Genomic DNA, 20,375 nt, shown 5'->3' with positions numbered 1-20,375 from the left:
TTCCGGTATGCATGTATTTATTTGTTGAGTATTTCGTCAAACTCTATAACATTATACATGTCGATGCCGACCGCGACGTTTTGCAGAAATAACTACTGCGTATACACGCGTAATTACTTAGCAACTGATTCGCTGCTATTATTTTATAACGAAATATACAAAGTGTCCCTAAATTCATTATAAAGAAATTAAGGACATGATATTTCCCTTTGATCTACACTGAGAAAAATATTTTACTGCTGTTATGTTATTATAACAAAACACAAGTATCCACAACAAATTTTTTTTGTAGCTATAGTGACAGCAAATAACATTGTTCTGACAACAAATATGATTTGTAACTTTTGATTTGCTACAGTAGCAATACATAATAACATTTACTGATATGTTGATTTTACAAATCATTTGTCCGTCTAACTTTTTATTTGCTACTGTAGCAACACTTAACAACATTTGGTTATTTGTTGTGTTTACAAATCTTTTGTCATTAAAACTTTTAATTTGTTAATATAGCCACACGTAATAACATTTGCTCATCCGTCAATTTCACAAATCATTTGTCGTTTTAAATTTTATAATTAGTTTTAATAGCAAACTAAATTAGTAAAAATTGCAAATACTTTTTTAACAAATTATTTGTTTTATTAACATAATATTCTTACATTTAATTAAGTATTTAAATTTTACAAATTGGAATGTAGTATAACGTATTTTTCCCCATTTGCCATTGCATATGCGTACGTTGGATATGGATCAAGTAAATCGTTTATATTGATACATATCCAATCTTTTGTTGTTGCTACTTCATACCCTAAAACATGTTCATACAGCCCGATATTTACAAGTTTCTTACAAAGGAGAAGTGGGCAATTGCTATCACTTATAATAATTTGATTCACTTCTCCAAACAATGGACATAAATTCTCAGCGCCTACGATTACCACCATGTTTAATTTATATGTAGTTCCTTTATATTTTATCCATTTATAACTCGTGCACTCACTACCTTTAAGTTCAGGCGGAAGAACTTGAATAAATGGTAGAGTTTCATTTAAAGTTATCGTGTGCCCTGGACTGATTTCTAAATCGGGTATTAAACCTTCCTTAGTTAAAAATCGGTGGCACAAAGACATTTGGTGCTTAACAGAAATTGAATAAGATATATTAACACGAGACATATTAGATGCAGCAGCTTGAGTTAAATTTCGATGTTTGGCTTCACACCTAATAGTTCATAAATGGAAAATTGGGCCACTTTGTTCAATTATTGTGGGATAATGTATTAAGAAATGCAATTTTGGAGTTAGAGATTTGCCTGCTAATGAAATAAAAAGTTCATGGTGTTCTTGGATTAATACTTTCAAATAAGAAATAGAACCTTTTGATAATTTTTTTGCAAGGATTACATCAAGAATTTGACGCATTAATAAGTATAGTTGCTAGTATGGGTTATCTTCGCAGACTAAATCACCCACAAAGATTCCAAAAAGTCTAACAAAACACAGCATTTCTGAACCGGTAAATTTTAATTTATTTTTTTTTAAATGATCGATATATATACGTGGTGGTTTATTTAATGAATCTTTTGGTCCATAATCAAACATAAGCATTCTATTATTTAAAATTTCAAGGTTAAAACATTTATATTTGCCGTGAGTGAGATTTCTTAAAATGATCAGCATGTCAACATTGCATAGACCTTCCCGACCATCATGCAACTCGTCTACAGTATAATTTTCTGTAATGTGATAAGAGGAAATATCGTGAAATACACATTCTTCTTTTATACCAGTCTCAGAAGTGTTGTCTAACTGAATGTCATTATTATAATTTATTAAATTCCTTAAAAGACTAGGATCTTCTTTTACTGCTTTCTGCGTGTCTTTTTTGTGCATTTTACAGAATCTGCAGAAATAAGAAGCAGAAAAAGATTCAACTAAACCAAATAATTGATGTAATCCTAAATTATCACCTGTTAATAAACCAAGAACGAAATAAACTCGTTTTACTCCAAGATTACTTTGAACCAAAATACCTTCGTTTTCTAAGAGTTTCAAAACTTTAATTAAAGGAAAAAACGTTTTTTTGTTTTTAAAATGAGATCTAGCCCAACTGTCGAATAATAATACTAAAAAAATATTCTTCAATAGAGAACGACATTCTGGAGGTAAACAAGGCAGTGAAACATATACTGCTCCAAGTTTGCCAGAATGAGATCCAAGTGGATTATTTACCTCAAAATCATCAAAATATATAAAAAGAGATAAAACAATATCTTCCTTTGAATATTGTTTTCTCTTTTTAAACCATAAACGACCTTGAATAAAATTTTGAAGTCCCGAATTTTCTTTACTTAAATAACTCATGTAAGCTAAAGTGTCTTTCAAAATATTAGGCAACTCAAAAAATTTTTTTAACACAGAATCTAAAGGAACGTATTGACCGTATACAGCATCATATTTTCCTTGCATGATATTGTTCTTTCTTTTATTACAAAAAATTTTGCCAATTTCATAAGGAACAGGAGCAATATAATTTGTCGATTTTGAAAAATGTTTAAAAGACATATATTCCGACGTAAAATTTTTAAAAGGATTTTCTAAAGCATTAAACATATTTTGTACTTCTTGGATGTCGTTCTGAGCACAGTCGTAATTTTGAAGAATATTCATTATTTTTTGTTTAAGAAGTGCTAGATATTCACTGCCAATCAAAGAATTTACATCAGCTATCATTGTTTGAATCAAGTTTCGTGGAAAACGAGGATTACTAAATAATTTTGAAATGAACATTTCAGCTGATTGTTGAATAGAAAACTCAAATTCTTGAGAAGATATAGATTGCAACTCTTCGATTGTTGCTCCGTCGTTAAAATTTTCATCAAAAAAACTTGTTCCTCTGATTGCTCTGTAAATTCTCTGATTGTTTTTTTTTTTTTGTTTTGTTCTATTTCTTTTTCTTTTTTCTCTGTTTGTGTTAAAACAAAATTATGAAAATTTTTTTAATGTTTTCTATAAGAATTTTTTAATGAGGAATTACGGAAACATTGATTTTCTCCACATTTATAAATAAGGGAATTAGGATGTGAAATAGTTAAATGAACAAATAAACTGCGAATAAAAAGAACATTTTTTTTACATAAATAGCACGTTGGCATTTTTATTAACACTATTTCTTTAAAATATAAACCAAAATAAAATTTACAACGCGTGAACACAACAAATTAAATGAAAAAATTATTACAATAAAATGCTGTTTTCTGATAAAAATTCTTTTAACAAAATTTCAACCGTACTGTAGTGGGGATCGTACTGTCGATTACGTGGCATTTCGTACGCAGCGCGTTGAATAAATTGCCATATTTGAGCTGATTCAAGCGGGTATAGGAGATGAAGTGCATGAAAAACTTTAAAGCATACGTCTATGGCTTTTAGCGGAGTCTCTACCTCATAATAGTTTTTAAGCCCCAAAACGACAAAATTTTGGCTAATGTTTTGTAAATCCGGACCGACGAGGACCACTAAAGGTTGAAGATCGCAACCGTATTGAGCAAGTTTTTCTTGGCGTAACAAAAGCTGATTTTCTAAGTCTCCTATAATCTGAAAATTCAAAGGAGTAATTAAAGCAAAAATAATTATTTATTAAAAAGAATATCATCAAAATACAAATTTATTTTTACATTTACCTTTACATGAAGAATAAAACCTTCCTGCATTTCTACTTTAGAAGGGCGCCATTCTTTAATTGCTTTTGTTTGCTTCCGCGCATTCACTGAAGGAAATAATTGTGCAATAGAAAATAAAACTTTTATAGTTATTTGATCTAAAATAAAAATTTATTTATTAATTTAATTTTATTTATCTACTTTATTTATTTAACTTATTAATTTTATTTATTTATATATTTAGTTATTTATTTTTAAAATTTATTTTATTTATTAATTTTATTTATTTAATTAATTTTTTTTTATCTTATATACCTTCAGGTAATATATTAGTATCTGCAAAATCTTTTATTTTATTTTTTAACTTCCCAAAAAGAAATTTGGACAGTTTGGGCCAGTTGACGAATAATTTTAAAGTGTTATCCGGATTTTTATTTTCAAAATCAATTTCTAACTGTAAGAAAGTATAAAAGTTATAAAAATTATCAAATTGTAAAACGGTATTTTATAAAGTAATTTTGATATTTACTAGAGTAGTAAGCCCTTTTCATTAAGTAAAGCGGGATACTGTGCCATATACTGGCCTACAGAGATATTATTAATTAGTAATTCGTTTCGGCGCTGTCCCGAAGTTTCTTGCCAATTCTGTAACACTTTAAACCACGGTTGGGAACTATTTTTTAACCACAGTATGGCGTCATTATTTTCTATTTCTTCATTTTCAGTTATTACTAAAATCAAAATAATTTATTAAAATAAAAAGCAACATTTTTTAATATTAAGTAATTATCACGCGTAAATTAAATATATATATTAATGTATATTATACATACATTCGTCACTTTCCCTTGCTCTTTTTAATCCTTTTTGTTTACCTTTTCTTCCTGAAGGAATAAGACTTAATTTTGCGAGTTCTCTTCTCTTATTGTACCATTTATTATATAATTTTCCCTTTCCGGTAATGCAAATTTTATTTGTGTTATCAATATCAATGTATGTTTCCTATTTAACATATTTTTTTATAATTAATATAAAAGAAAGCTAAAAAAATTGTTTTTTTGTCGACATTAAATGTAAAAACTTAGAATAATATGAATATAATTCACCTTTGCTTCAGTTGGAAACAATTCAATTATTTTATTTGCAATTAAATTTAGTCTTTCAGGTGAGAGGCTGCGTTGTAAAATTAAACAAATTTTAAAGATTTTTAACAATTATTTTAATAATAATGATAGAAAAAACCTTAATAAATCGTACACTAATAAACTTTAAAAAATATATAAATACCGTTTATCTAAATCGTCTTTTAATTCATAATTTATTATTATTTCTGATAAATAATTTCTAGTTCGAAAATTTAGTTTGTTGTTATTTTTAAATTCATGAAGCACAATTATGCCTTTATCATATTTTTTAAGAATTGATTCAAGATCCTATAAAGAAAGCATTATCATAATAAATATATATATATATGTATTAGTATTAGTTATTGTATTAGTTACTTACATATTTGTTGTCTATTTTTTCCAAGTTGTTTGGAATATGTTGTATTATATTGTCATTTATATTTTGATTTACTTCATTAAATGCTGGTTCTTGAAGAATGATTGCTTCGCCACTAGTGTCTGAATGAAATTGAAAGCAATTATACAGATTAGCTATAATAATATAATTTTTTTATAAATAATTAAATATAATAAAAATAGAAATACAAATATTTACCAGTAGTGGCTATAATTTTAATGTCACAATTTTCCGCTTTATATTTTAAATTAAAAAGAATCCTTTCTCCAATTAAAGGAATTAATACATCAATTGTGTTTTTGTCTAAGTAAGGAAATACTTCCTCCGTAATTTTTTGATCTTTAATGCAAACAACAAGATAAAAATTAATATACTTTTACAAAAAAGATTTGTATACTAACCTTTAAATGCTTGAACAACTTCCGCACTCAAGCCCCAACTTTTTAAACGTTTTGTCACCGCGTCGTCTGATGCACTTATATTATCTTCATTAATCATTTTTTTGTACAAATTACAAATAATCTGTACCAAATTTTTAAACAATTTCAAGTAACCAAAACAAGCGTTACTAGGTAATCCGTATTTGTCACATTCGTTTTTGTTACTGGTTTCATACTGTTGCACTAACAAATTTTTAAAGCCCATAACAAATATTATTAACAAATTTGATTTGTGTTGCAAACCATATATGATTTGTAAAAATAACAAATCAAAAGAAATGATTTGCAATATGAACTTAATAATTTGTGTTTTTAGCAAATCATTAAGTAACAAATGCATTTTGTTACGGTGATCAAAATATTTTTCTCAGTGTACAACTCAATAAAGTTGATAAAAAAAAGTAAAATTTTCTATCAAATATCAAATGTTTAAATTAAATTTTATTTAAATTATATTAAAAAAATTTTGAAAATAAACTTTATTGACAAATATTTAATAAACACCATTATTTATTATTTACTATTTAAAAACGTTAATATTTAATGTGGATATATTATTATAAAATATTTATTTTATTATTATAAATAGTAGATAAATAACCATAAAAAACGTTTAAATAACGTTATTACTATGACGACAATATGCCGTTAAAAACATCACGTCTATAAAATATCATTATTTAGTCGACTGACATTATATGACAAAAAATGATCTTAAAATGACTTTATAATGACGACACTGTGCTACCTGGATATACTTCACGCGAGGCATTACCGTGCCTCTTGAAAATTTCACAGTTTGAATTTTGCATTGTGATATCTTTGCTTTGTTTTTTTTTTAGTCTTCTTTAGTACAATTAGAAATTCAGCTAATAGGCGCAAAAAGTAAAGAATAAGAATATAATAAAGTAAGTTAAAAACGTAATAAAAAGTGTCGCCTAAAAATTCATATTCCTTTGCAACCACTTATATCTAAATCAACGCATAAATCACATTCAGAGAATTTACTCCTTTCGATTAAGTTTAACAGAAGGAACTTGTATAAAAATACATTATTGAACTCGTTGCGCGTACTTGATGCAAGACACTACCGTATCTCTAGATTTCCATTGACAAATCAGTAAAATGTAGTAGATAGAAGATAAAGGTAATATTTTTTTTACTGTAAATTAGTAAATATCCACTTACTTTTTGTGACATACTGATTCAATCAGTGATATTTTCACTGATTAACTTTAAAAGAATACATTACTATTTTAATCTGATATTTAACTACGTATTACTCATATATTGCCATCTATTGCGAAGTTATTGCTAATGTATTGTGAGGTATTGCCACCAATTGCTACGTATTATTTATATATTGCACATATTGATAATATTGTTCATTTTATTGTTATATTACTACAATATATTTACCAAAAATGTTACCAATAATTTCCACTAGACATTGACTCTTTAGTAATTTTATACACATTAATACTTTAACAATTGTCTACGGAAAATTATTTTTACTTGTATAATTTTGATATTAAAGTTATACTTTAGTTATTTTTTTACTACAATAAAAGCATGTAGTAGGACCACGTAGTAAAGATACGTAATCGCCACTTGTAATAGCTTGTAAACAAAGTGCTAATATCTACCGATACTAAAGTATATTAATAGCTATACACGTCGAGTAGAAATACAAGGTTGTGGAATGCTGACTAATGAGTCAGAAAACATTCGACGTAGAAAACACGTTTAAATAAATTTGGATTGTGAAAATATTGATTAAACTGTGAACATTTAATATTTTCTACTGTAAACAAAAGTTAAAATACTTTTTCAGTGTATAATATTTAGTAAATATGTATAAATTATGACATATTGAATCAGTTTAATTTGTTTTAACATTTTTATTTTTAATACCTACGATATTTCAAGTGTCAACAGCGTTACACTTAAAACACAAGTCTACCAGAAATGTGCATAATAACATATGGACCACGTTATACAAAAAAGGATCAACTAACAAAAACATAATTCTGAGTAAATTTAAAAACATTTGTGAAACGTAAGCCAATTAAATAAAAGGTATAGTTTATTTGTTGTTATAAGTTTTTATCGTACATATTTAATTACTTCTTGATATATGTTTCAATGTCAATATAGGAATTTATTTTATTTTATATTAGCAAATTCTAAGGTATCATTGCGCATGCACTTGTGTAAAATTTTTTATAAATTTTTTTTGATTTCTTATTATAGTTCTATAATTGATACATATTTAATTTTTTATAGAATATTTTAGCACGTTTATAATTAATAAGGAACAATAATAAAGAAAGGTTGCAAAATAATAAAATATAGAATTGTTTAGGTCTCACAATTTCTTCAATACATATTATGAAAAAAATGAATTATACTAAAGTTCTTATAAAATTACATTTCTTCTTTTACTTAGGAAGTAAGTATCTATTTTATATATTTATTTGTGTATGTATAAAAAGTGTTTAATAATTACAATACAATTTCTTGTGGATATATTATAAAGCGAATAAAATCAATTAAGAAATCTTTCACCACGTTTTGAATAATATATTTAATTTTTTTAAAAAAGAAAGTAAGAAAAAAGGCGTCAAGTATACGCATAGCGAACGTGATGCATATATTGTTTTATATGTTTGAACAAAAAAGTCCTCTTTACAGAAATAGTGATATCAAATATAAAGTTGTCAACTCTAAAAAATTACCATTATTAAATAAAATAGGTATTTTCTTTAAAAATAGTAAAATAAAATAGTAACAACAATTCCTAATTGTTAATAAAATAATAAGTTTATTAAACACCAAACTGATATACAAAAAGTTGGCGCGCTTGGATTGTATTTAGGCATTAAATCCCCTCCAATTTCCGGGTCGACAATAATGACAATAACGTTATTTAATAAAAGCAGACTATATAGATATGTAGAGCAAATATAATAAATCTACATTTGTTATTAAAATCGACCACAGGCTTTTCAATGAGTCTACTTAAAACTCGATCATTTCAACCGTTATTGAGATCTTGAAATCTCAGTTGTCGTCAAATCGAGGTTTTGCATAAATGATACGTGGTGATCTTGCTGCGCGTACACTTCATACGAGACGCTACCGCGTTTCTTGATTATTTAAGCTGCTTTTGCGATGTCGATCAAAATAATTTAAATCAAACTGATCTATAGTTCTGATTGGGTAAAATTATAAAATAATATCATATTCTTTGCTCTGATTGCTTCTTCAAAATTCAATTAAAACAGAAAATATGAGTTTATCCAATCATAGTTACAAAATTATTTTGATTCCAGTCATTATTATCTGCGTCGTAAAAGCAGATTTGATAATAAATAAAAATTCGCATAACGTTACGCAATCGCAGAATAAAATGTGTAAGTGTTACGTTAAAATGTGGCCTCATAAGCGTGGCAAAACTTTGAAAAAAGCACATATTTAGTAACAACAAAGAATATATTAATCTGGCTTTTGTTACTAAATGATGAGAAAACGTGTTTATTAATTGATTTTTACTATTATTAATACAGTTTATTATTACTTTATTAATTATAAAAAAAAATTTAATAGTAAATAATTAATTTATTTTGAACAATTCTTTGTTCGAAAATTGGCACAATAATTAACTAATACAATATTCTTTTTAAAAACACAATTTAATTTTTTCTGTTTTTATTTTGTTATATTTTTATAAATATATGATATGTTACAATAAATTATACAATCAATAAACAATACTTATTTTTAATTTTAATTTGTATAAACAAATTGCTAACAAAAAATAGGTGTACACTAATCTACATGGTGTTGCAAGCAAAGTATTAAAAGTTTATAACTGTAGGTAAATTATAAAATGTTCGTATATACAGGGTGTCCCAGACTAACGTTACTTTTTTTTTAATGGTAAGTAGAATTCGTCCAAAGAAAACGAAAAGTCCTATATTATTTTTCAAAATTCGCAACTGTTAACCAGATATCATTGTGAGTAAAGAGTCGAATACTTAGGATGATACGTAAGATAGAGGGTTTCTGTGTGATTCCAAGGGAGTGTGCTAAATTTATTCAATTCAAAACAAAGGAAAATTATAAAAATCAAGAATTACAAAAAAAATAAATTGAACGTTGCCGAAGTCGGGGATGAACCCGCGACTCATACAAGGAATGCAGTAACAAAAGAAAATAAAAGGTAATTCGAGGACCGAAATGTACCTCGTGACTATACCAAAAATACTAAAGAATTTACCAATGGAAACCAAGAAATTCACCCCGGCTATAATTTAGCACAAAGTCTATTCGAAACGAAAAGGGAAAATACGCATACGGTTCGCAAGAAGGGAAACGCAACGCAAAGCGGCACGCGAAAGAGATACGCAACGCAACGGAACGCGAGAGAGATAGTATGGCTGCCGACATACGGCGATACAATGCCCACTTCCCGGTACCCCACCGAGAACCAAACGGCTTCCGAACTTTCCTTACACGCGCGCAGGACGTGTCGTGACACTCGCGAATTCCTGTTCAAACTTCCCCCCTTTCATTTCGGGGCTCCACGCAACACGCTCGCAAATACTCGCCGCACGCCGTCTTCCCGTGATGGCTGCGACTCGACGTCCCACGTTGCGATGAACACGGCACTCCGCCGATTACAGCTTTTTCCCTCGGTGGATGAATACACCCGGAGAGCCGGTATGGTCCCACGGCGCGGCGGAATCCGTCGTCGCCGTCCTCGAATCCTCTCTGATGCGGTACTCGCGCCGGCACCCCGTGCCGGTCACGTGATCGGTGGGTGATCGGCAGCTCTTCGCCGCTTTTCCCAAAATATCCTTGGCTCAGGATTGCCAGCCCCTGGCCGGAACCTGTTTATTAAAACGTAATTAATCTTACGATACCGGGCGACTCCTAGCCCTTCGTCACGAAATGGCACTCACGATACGGCACGTGAAAACCGCGTGCTCAACAGCTCGCCGGTCGCTCTCCCTCGTCGTCAGTCCTGCCGGGCGGAAAATTCATGGAAGACTCGCTTGGCGAAATCACTCAAGCCCTTCACGGGCGGAAAATCCATGGGAGAAGTCTTCCCTGTCGGCGACAGCCTTCGCACCACTTCGTCGTCGGTCCCGTCGGCGGAGTTCGGCACCTCGGTCTCCGTGCGACTACGGCGAGACTCGCGAACGGGCCCGTTGCCAGACCAACCGCGCCGACGTACCGACACCGTACCGACACCGCAATACCTCATTACGGTGTCGGTACCGCCAATTTTCGCGAGTCGGTAAATAGCCAGGTCGGTAATCCGACACCGAGACCGCGAGATAACGCAGTTCTACGTTACAGGAGCAAGTAACTTATTCCCGTATTAGGCTATTCTATCACGGGTATTCGAGACACTGGACCGGTAATTACTCTGAAATATATGTAGAAGTTCCGTGAACTTCGCTCAATTAAGTTTATATTTTGATCAGCTCATCAAGGATACAGCCTCACGGTGGGCGCACGCTGCGACCGCGCATTGTCACGTGCTCGAAGACGTTCTGGAACGTTCGGTCATTATAAGTAATTCACGCAAGCTCATTGTCTTGCTCATTTCCTTTCTAAGGTTTTGCTCACCACACACGTTTCTTTACCTGGACCGCTCATTTCGTTGTATCTGATTTTGTGATACGGTAGTTTATTGCTAGAAGTGCATTCCGCATGAACAATCGTCTAGTTGGTACGTAGCACATTCCTGCCAATGAGGTCGACTCGGACCTCGCGCAGCAGTACCGCGCTGTCCCGTCTACTCGGGACAAAAAATCTCATAAATTCCGCTACACTATTTTTTCCTCTAAATTCTTCCATTTTTTTCCTTTACTTCTTGTTTTTTTCTCACCTCTTCTATCTTTTTTTTCAAGTGTTCTATTTTCTCCTTAATTTCTTTTCATTCTTTTCTCCACTCTTCTCCCCTCTTTCTCAGTTCTACTAATTCCTTTCTCATATTCTTGTTATTTTCTTTAAGTTCCTCTATGCTTCTTTTCACTTTCATTCTCATTCCCTTCATTAATTTCACTTATTCCTCCTTTTCTTCCTCTATATCTGTATCTGTCTTTCCGTCAATAATCTTGCCGTTTTCTTGCTCTTGTTGAACAAACTAAATTCCTCCTTCTTCCCATTTCATCATTTTTTCTATTTCTCTTAAGATATTTCTCGATTTTTCTTAAACTTCTACTTCTTTTTCTTTTCTTCAAAAACAACTTTTCTCTTTCCTTATCCATATCTTATTTCTTTTTCACATTGCTTCTCTTTTTTTTGTCTTCTATCATGCTGTTACTTTTTTACTTTTGTCTGCGTCTATATTTGCGCTTATGCTCACTTGCTTTGTTTTTTTATCTTACTGTCACTTTACTCACCGTTTTTCTAACTTTAATTTTTTACACTTTACCTTTTTTTATTCTTTCCTTCTTACTCTTCTCCCCCTTTGATTTCCCTACACTTCTATTCTTTTTTTTTTTAATCCTACTATTGTAACCCGAGCCCCTAGGTTCGATTGTTGGCACATTGTGTGCCAGATAAAAAATTGAAGCTTAGCAGATTACCAAATCTCATAGAATCTGCTGAGCCTACGCTGACATCAAGTTAGAGCTTTCGCTACACTGCGCGATCAGCGGTAAGCATCCGGTCATCGTCTTCTGCAATTTCGCTGACTATTCACCCCAGCCGTCAATATAACGCACGAGCGGCCAAGCTCGTGCAAGTCAGTTACCAACAACCAACAAACGGCACGTAACTATAATCGCGACGTTCATTTGAACACGCGACGAAAAGTGTAATCAAAGAAGCAAATAAACCACGTAATTATAACTAACAAAAGGCATCCTTATTTAACCATCGCCCGTATAATTAGTCGATCCCGGAGGACGGACTCCGTGCACCGGCTATGGTGCAACATTACTTTTCTATTTTCATTTTTCCTTCTTTTCTATCCTCTCTCTCTTACATACACTTCACGCGCGGACTAGATGCGTATCACACGCCAACGTAATCTTTGCCGGTATCGATTAACGCTGATCGTTGCCGTGCCAAAGTACTGAGAATCACTCAGAGGATCAATCGGATAGGTGGTGAAACAAAATTAACACGATAGAGATTCACAAACGAGTAGCGAGTTTTATTCAGAAACAAAGGCTCGTAGAGAGATTTGTAGTAGAAATACGAAATACTTAATACACGGGCTCATGAGCGCTATTGTTCTATCACATGATCGTAGACTGAATTGTTAAGAAATCTTGATTCTTTGTTAATGCGGCTGTACGACGCGACGGAGATCTTGCCGAGCGGTAATGATGGTTACGCCCTACCAAAGCAGAAATCTTGACCACGGAATCGGTACGAATCGATCGGACGAAGATATTACGTCCGCGGAGCGATCACAAGGCGTGCACGCGGGAGAACAACAATTGATACAAGACCAACAGTAATCTGTCTCTTGAGCTCGGTGCTCCAGGTTGCAATACAATTAAAGCTGAGAGTGATCACGTATAGCGTGGGTCACCGATAGATCAAAAATCGTCGATACAGAAAAAAATAAAACACTGAATAAGCTAAATGCGGAAACAAAACCTTCGCTTCTTTGCGATATCGATATCAAAAGCGCTAACTAAATTTAAAAACCACCAAGTTCGCGAGAATACGGAGCCAAAAAAGCCGAAAACGGCCGATAAGCAGCTTTGGAAAGCTCCGCCGTAGTGATCACTGATATCTCACGTTCAAATCAGCAGCCACGTACCGGATCGACCGAAACCAGCAAAATGGAACTCGAGCAATTGACAACCGAGTCGTGAACAATTTCCTTTCAATCTAATTCTCTCTCTTCCTTTATCACTCTTTCTCACTCTCTCATCAATTCCCCTTTCACTCACTTGTTTATTCCTTCTTTTCTAACCTCACTTTTACTTTTTCACACACTCTTTCACTTTTCGTTTTTTCTCTAAAGCTTGCACCCTTCCTCTATTTCCTTACTTTTCCGCCCTTTCCACTTTCATTCTTTGGCTCTGTCCTTTCACTAGCGTCCTTTCCTTACTATTTACCAACAAACTTTACTGAAAACTTATGTTTTTTCCATCTACCACGCATCTCTTTTTTGGTAACGATTGATATGTCATCTGATAGATAGTCATCCATGACGCAGTATACTCAATTCATATTGTGCTGATTAATATTCTGGTTTTAACGCTTCTCTTTTTGGCGATGATTTGCCAAGAAAGCATACGGCCTTTTTAAATCGTAAAATTTTTTTTTATGATTACGCAGTTTTCCGCATTTGTTACTGATCTCAAGTCTGTCATCCCTTGGTCATCCCGGGGTGCCTCCATAGATGGATGGATTCTTTGACTAGAATCGTGAGATTTTTCATAGATTCTTTTGATCATAGATTTCTTTTACGATTGCTGAGAGGCAGTGTCTGGAAATTTTTGCAGCCTGTAGCCTTGCCTCAAAACGAGTGAGAATTAAAATTAAAAGAACGCGAGTTTACTAAAAAAGTACGAAAACTCCTGTATGTGGTGGCAAGTGTCAAATGTTTCTCATAGCTCAAGAAAAAAAAAATTGCAGGACGTAATAGTAAGTAAGAGGCTACGCGCTCTTAAGATGCTGGTGGCTAAGAATAAATAGCTGCACAAAAAAGAGACCAAGAACCCGGCGCAGCGAGAGTTGGGTATAAAAGGGACATATCATTATTGCCTCATCGTCCTTTCAAGTCTTCTTTGGTACAATTAAAAATTCATTCAATTAATAGACGCAAAGGAATAAAGAATAAAAGATACGATTATAAAAGCCTAGATACAAGTTAATTAATACACCTTCGCAATCCACATTCATTTTAATCCACGCAAATAAATCTCATTCGAGTAATTTATTCAATAATTACAATTTTTTTAAAATATTACATAATTTTTTGTCTTGGATTTCTATAATCTACATATAGTTTTAGGCTTTGACACTTTGTTTACAATATCTTGTATAAGAAAAAGGGTTAATAAACTTTTTTTGTATTAAAAAAATGTATTGTCATGCAATTTTTTTTTTAATTTTAGGCGCAGGTCCTACTTTTCCATTTCTATATGTCTATGGAAAACAAATTGGTATTTCTCCAATTGTTATTGGTAGTATCGGGGCGATTTTACCTATTTTGCACCTAGTAGCAAAACCAATATTTGGATTTATTATAGACTACTTTCAAACATGCAGAAAATTTTTTTTTCTGTCTTTGCTGGTCATAGCAAATAGTTGCTACATTATGATATTCCTTTTACCTCCACTTCCAGGTTTAATGTCATCAGAATATCATTTTCAAAATATATCTTGTCTTCCGTTACCGCATTGTAATATGGATAATGTAAGTTTTTATTTTACATTAGTAGTTTTAATATAGATTTAAAGAAATATTTATAACGTTTGAAACGACCCGTTTTCGCGCAACTAAATATTGGGCTAGCAAGCTGACCCGGAGCGCTCGTCGGGATATCCAGGATTTAGTTGTAGGTCGCTAGATGCAACGAGATTGGATTAAATTGACAGACTTAATTTATTATAAAAAGAAACAAAAATAGAAGTTCAAATAAAGCGTGATAAAAAAAAAGAAATGAACACAAAGAATACGTATATTTACGCGCGGTGGTGTTGGTATATACAATTGAGAGAACACGCGGATTAAACGCGTGTTTACATCGACAAGAACGGCACGCGGCGTTAAACGCTATGATACAGAGTGAGAGCGCCGCGAATATGATACGGCGGTGTATAGAGTGAGCGAGAACGACGCGTGTTTCTAAACGTGTTGTATACAGATTGCGGCTGACGCGCAGCTTTAATCGCGATTAGACAAAATAAGAACGGTACGCGGATTTAAAGGGACGCACGGATTGAATCGCCGAATAATAGACGTGGAATGTACAGAACGTTTTAAAAACGGAATGACGCAGTCGCGGTTACGAATTGAGTGATAGAATAGAGGCACTTGCAAGGTGTCGTTTAGCCGAGATTCTTCGGTCGAGGCGGAGATTACTCCACTCCGGTAATCACGACGGGTGCGATGAGAGATGTAGGGAGCTACCTCCGTAACGTGGTTATCTCGGGACCGAGAGTAGTTGGAGGAGGCAGAGTGTTCTTAACCCCACGAGCCGGATAGTTCGACGGTACGGCAAGTAGGCTGGTGCGAGCGCCAGGAGTTTCTCTACCTTGGGAAAATCTGCTTGGATGATCGTGGTGGTCGCCCCAAGACAAACGGATCAGGAACGGTGGTTTGCAACCCCGGCATCGCCTTTTTATACTGAAAAAGGGAAGATGCCGGGGGTTCGCGGTGCGACGGGGAAGATGGCGTTTTCCGCTGGCGGCGCCAAGGCTCTCGAAGCGGCGTGCTTCGGAACGGGGAACCGCGGTGCCGTCGGCCCGCTTGGAGCCGCTTGAAGCTGTTCGGCTAAGTCCGCGCGTTGGACTGGAGTGGTGCTGTCGCCTGTCGCGCTCACTCACGCGTAGCTTCCTTGTCACTTTTACGCTAGACAAATTAATTTTTTTCTCAATAACTATTGAGAATTTTGCAAAATAGTATAAGACTTTTCGCTTTGTCTTGGCGAGTTCTACCTTCCCTTACCGGCTCTATACGTATGTTTGGGACACCCTGTTTAAATATACAGGGTGTTTGATTTAAGGTTTGCTTCCCGGTAACTGTAGATAGATATTGGGAATACAAATCGAAAAGTCAGATATCATTTAGTAAAATTTGTAACCGTTACCGAGTAAGAAATTACTGAATTTTGACGAATTGGCGCGGAGCACGTAATGAGTCGGCCGCAGCAGGTGAGAGTGGGTAGCCTCAGGGAGAGAACGGAGGTTAAACGCCAAGCGACAATTGTGGGGTGGGGGTGGGAGAAGTCAACGAGTAGTGTGATAGACAATTGTCGCTTGGCGTTTAACCCCCGTTCTCTTCCTAAGACTACCCGCTCTCACCTGCCGCGCCTGACTCATTACGTGCTCCGCGTCAATTCGTCAAAATTCAGTAATTTCTTACTCGATAACGGTTACGAATTTTACTAAATAATATGACTTTTCGATTTGTATTCCCGATATCTATCTACAGTTACCGGGAAAAAAACCTTAAATCAAACACCCTGTATATTGCATATACAGAGTGTTCCGTAAGTTGAGGTTAACCGCTCGGAAGATGAATAAGGAACCAAAAACAAGAAAAAAAGTTAATATAAACATAGGTACAAAAATGCGTTGTTTCCAAGTTATCGCCAGTTTCAAGTCGCGCGCGTGCGCGCGCGTGTGTATGGATCTTTAATGTATATAAGGTGTTCGAAATATACAATATAACAGCAACACCCGCACAATAATCATTTACAACTCATTTACCTTATGCACAGACAAAAAGCCGTGGAATTCAAGGTCGCCGAGAAATAATATAGCCAACAGTGGTTGCACAAAGGAAACTTGCGGTACGAGCAAGAAATCATAATAAATCTTGTACAATACCTCGTAAACTCGAACAAGCGCTTAGATATTAATTGTTCGACTAGAAACGTGAGCACATTGTATTTATCAGCCACAAAAAAAGAAATTTAAGTAAAGTTCTATCGCTTCACAATCAGAGTTTGTTCACGGAGAAAAAAAGTTTGTTAAAATTAAAATTTAATTGTCTGTAATGGATCGTTTAACGGTTACCAAATTAGTTAACATGCATTTAATGAATGGTCTCGTTCAAGGTAATGCTACAGAAGCAAGAAGATTGTATATCGAAAAATTTCCTCGGCTATACGCACCGAAACGACGATTTTTTCAAAATATTGATAGAATATTGCAAAAAACTGGGCAGTTAACACAGCGTCGAAAAGAAGGTAGGCCTCGAATCAACGCTAACACGGAAGAAAGAATTTTGAACGCATTCCGGGTTGACCCTTCTACTAGTATCGGAAGCATCTCAGGAGTATTAGGTTTGCCAACAACTACAATAAATATCTCTTAACAGAAATTTCTTGTATTCCTATCATGTACAGTCACCGGCAATAATGGCCTGTCGCACTGCGGCGACGGCGGCTCCCGTACGTGAGGTGGGGTAGTGTGCGTGAGGCCTCACCGCGGATCGCGTACGTGAGGCGCGGAACGCCAAAAAGAGCGAGAGGACGGGGGAAAATTTGGTGGGGGGCGTTCTCATGCTCTCTCTCGCTCGCGACCCGTGAGTGTGAGAGAGAAAGCATGAGTGAACGCTAAGGAATTATTATAGGCGCACCTTCGCTCTCTCTCTCTTGCACGCGTTCGTGTTTATACGGGTAGATAAGGATAAAAGTATATCGCGAGAGTACGCTATTAATTCTAGCGTATACTTTAAGACATTTCGCGACTTTTAACAATCGAAATTAAATACTCATGTTACTTATATTTTAAATATATATTTTTACATTACGTATAATTTAATTCTGAGATAATTTTTGTTTTCTGTCTTGAGAAAAAAATTGTCTTTCTCAAGACAGAAAACGAAAATTATCTCAAAATTAAATTATACGTAATGTAAAGTATATATTTAAAATGTAAGTAACATGAGTATTTAATTTCGATTGTTAAAAGTCGCGAAATGTCTTAAAGTATACGCTAGAATTAATAGCGCTGCTATCTTATCCTGTCTGCCCGTATACACGCGCCTGCTATCGCGTTCACTCACTCACGGGTCGCGAGCCCCCGTCCTCTCACTCCTTTCGGCGTTCCGCGTTTCACGTACGCGATCCGCGGTGAGGCCTCACACCACCACCTCACGCACGGCCGCCGTCTGGGCGGTCTGTAACGTGTTCAAAGATTGACTAAAAACGATTATGGTCCACGTATAAATTTCTGTCAACGGTTCGTGAATAAATTAGAACAAATGCCTAATTTCAGTAAACTAATTCTTTGTACAGATGAAACAGCATTCGATAGAGACGGTATTACAAATTGTCATAATACACATGAATGAATGGAAGCAAATCCCCATACAATTGTTGAAAAAAAACATCAACGACAGTTCAATTGTTTGGTTTGGGGAGGAATAATTAACAATTCACTTGTTGGACCACATTTTTTTGAAAACAAATTAAATGGAGAAACTTATGTCGAATTTCTTAAAAGCAGATTAGGTATACTTCTTGAAGACGTCCTTTTGAACATACGACATAATATGTGGTTTATGCACGATGGTGCACCTGCACATTTCAGTTTAATAATTTTGGTAGACAAGAATTGGAACGCAAATTCGGTCGACGATGGATAGGGCGTAGAGGACCTGTACGCTGGCCTCCTAGGTCACCCGATTTTAATCCGTGTGATTTCTATCTTTAGGGTTATCTGAAATCTTTTGTTTATAAACGGCCAGTTAATAACGTCCATGAACTTAAACAAAGAATAACTAATAGATTTGATAGCATTAGAGAAAATCCCGAAGTGCTACAAAGAGTTCGGGACTCCTTAAAAAGAAGGCTTAGAGCATGCATTACTGCAGAAGAAGGTCATTTCGAGCAACTTATATAATTTTTAGATAAATACACACGCGCGCGCGTGCGCGCGCGACTTAAGAGGTAACATGTAGCAGAAAGGCCAAAATTATAGGCTGTTTTTGTGAATTTTGTTTGACTCTATTTATGAATGGATCAATGCAGGATTTTGAAGGTCTAATAAATATATCTCTAGGTGTAAAAAAAATTTTTTTTTTGGCCAAAAACAAAATGGCAGCTTGGCAGCCCCCAGAAGAAGGGTCGGTTTTTTTGGACGCCTCCTGCGGCAAGCAGTAGAACTCTGGAACAAATGCACTTAGAACAAAAAAATTGTTTTATAATCTAAAAGAGTGTATCTAGTAAAGTAGACATGAATATTAAGAAATATTAAATTTTATAAATTTAATAGAATTTTGAAAAATTATTAAATTTTTTTACTAAAAAGTCTATCTTTATTTGTTTATAAAAATCATAATTGTTTATCGATTTTAAAAATCGTGTGTACTTCACTAGATAATCTATCGAAGAAGCTACAGTTAAAATTTGAAGTCAATCGGACAAAAATTACTCGAGTTCAACTGCTAGCCTCGCTTAAAAATGTGATTTTGAAAAAAACGCATTTAAAGTTTGACAATGTGTTTTCGACATTAAATTTTTAAGATATAGACTTCCTGATTTTTTTACCTTTATTGCGTGGAGTTGGAAGGATGATGCAAGTTCGATATGGCTTGGTATCGTTGCAAGCATTCCTTTGACCATCGTTGCCAAAATTGATTCACTTTACTTGACAGCAGCTACCACTAAGTGAGGCGTGCTACAGGAACTTCCGTCAGATCAGGTTCAAAAACAGTAGTTAACGGTTGTCCAATAACGAAGTGTCCTGGTGTTAAGGCTGACAAGTCTGTAGCATCCTCGGTTAAAGAGCACAAAGGTCTGGAATTGAGGATTGCTTCGACCTGTACAATAATTGTATTTAACTCTTCGTACGTTAGGAGAGTATCTCTTAACACCTTGCGCAAAAGGAATTTTATTGATTTCACGGCAGCCTCCCACTTCCCTCCCATGTGAGGAGCTGCCGGAGGATTAAAAATCCATTTTGTTCCATCATTGGCAAGATGCTTGGCAAGTTCTCCCAACTCAGTAGAAGATGAGTCAAACAAGCGTCTTAATTCAGCATCCGCTCCGATGAAATTGGTGCAACAATCGCTCCTCAAGGTTGCG

At 34.2% G+C, this 20,375-nt stretch overlaps 2 protein-coding genes across 2 annotated transcripts in view; one reads left to right on the top strand and one right to left on the bottom strand.

The window, feature by feature from the left end:
• Positions 1-1,439: 1,439 nt before the first annotated feature.
• On the bottom strand, positions 1,440-2,735 carry LOC139105603 (uncharacterized). Its single transcript, XM_070661795.1, has one exon. It carries the CDS (start codon positions 2,733-2,735, stop codon positions 1,440-1,442), a length of 1,296 nt encoding a protein of 431 aa, XP_070517896.1.
• Positions 2,736-6,238: 3,503 nt separating this feature from the next.
• The window catches only part of LOC139105754 (major facilitator superfamily domain-containing protein 6-A-like), a 148,585-nt gene continuing 134,448 nt past the window's right edge, over positions 6,239-20,375 (top strand). The window contains exons 1-2 of the mRNA XM_070662025.1: positions 6,239-8,080; positions 14,730-15,031. Coding sequence (XP_070518126.1) covers positions 8,020-8,080; positions 14,730-15,031 — 363 coding nt within the window. The 5' untranslated portion in view covers positions 6,239-8,019. The remainder of the gene's footprint in view (positions 8,081-14,729; positions 15,032-20,375) is intronic.

Source organism: Cardiocondyla obscurior, linkage group LG09 (assembly GCF_019399895.1).
Source record: "Cardiocondyla obscurior isolate alpha-2009 linkage group LG09, Cobs3.1, whole genome shotgun sequence".
Taxonomy (NCBI): Eukaryota; Metazoa; Arthropoda; class Insecta; order Hymenoptera; family Formicidae; genus Cardiocondyla; species Cardiocondyla obscurior.
The sequence above is the reverse complement of the archived record's forward strand: the minus strand, read 5'-3'. Positions and strand labels throughout refer to the sequence as shown.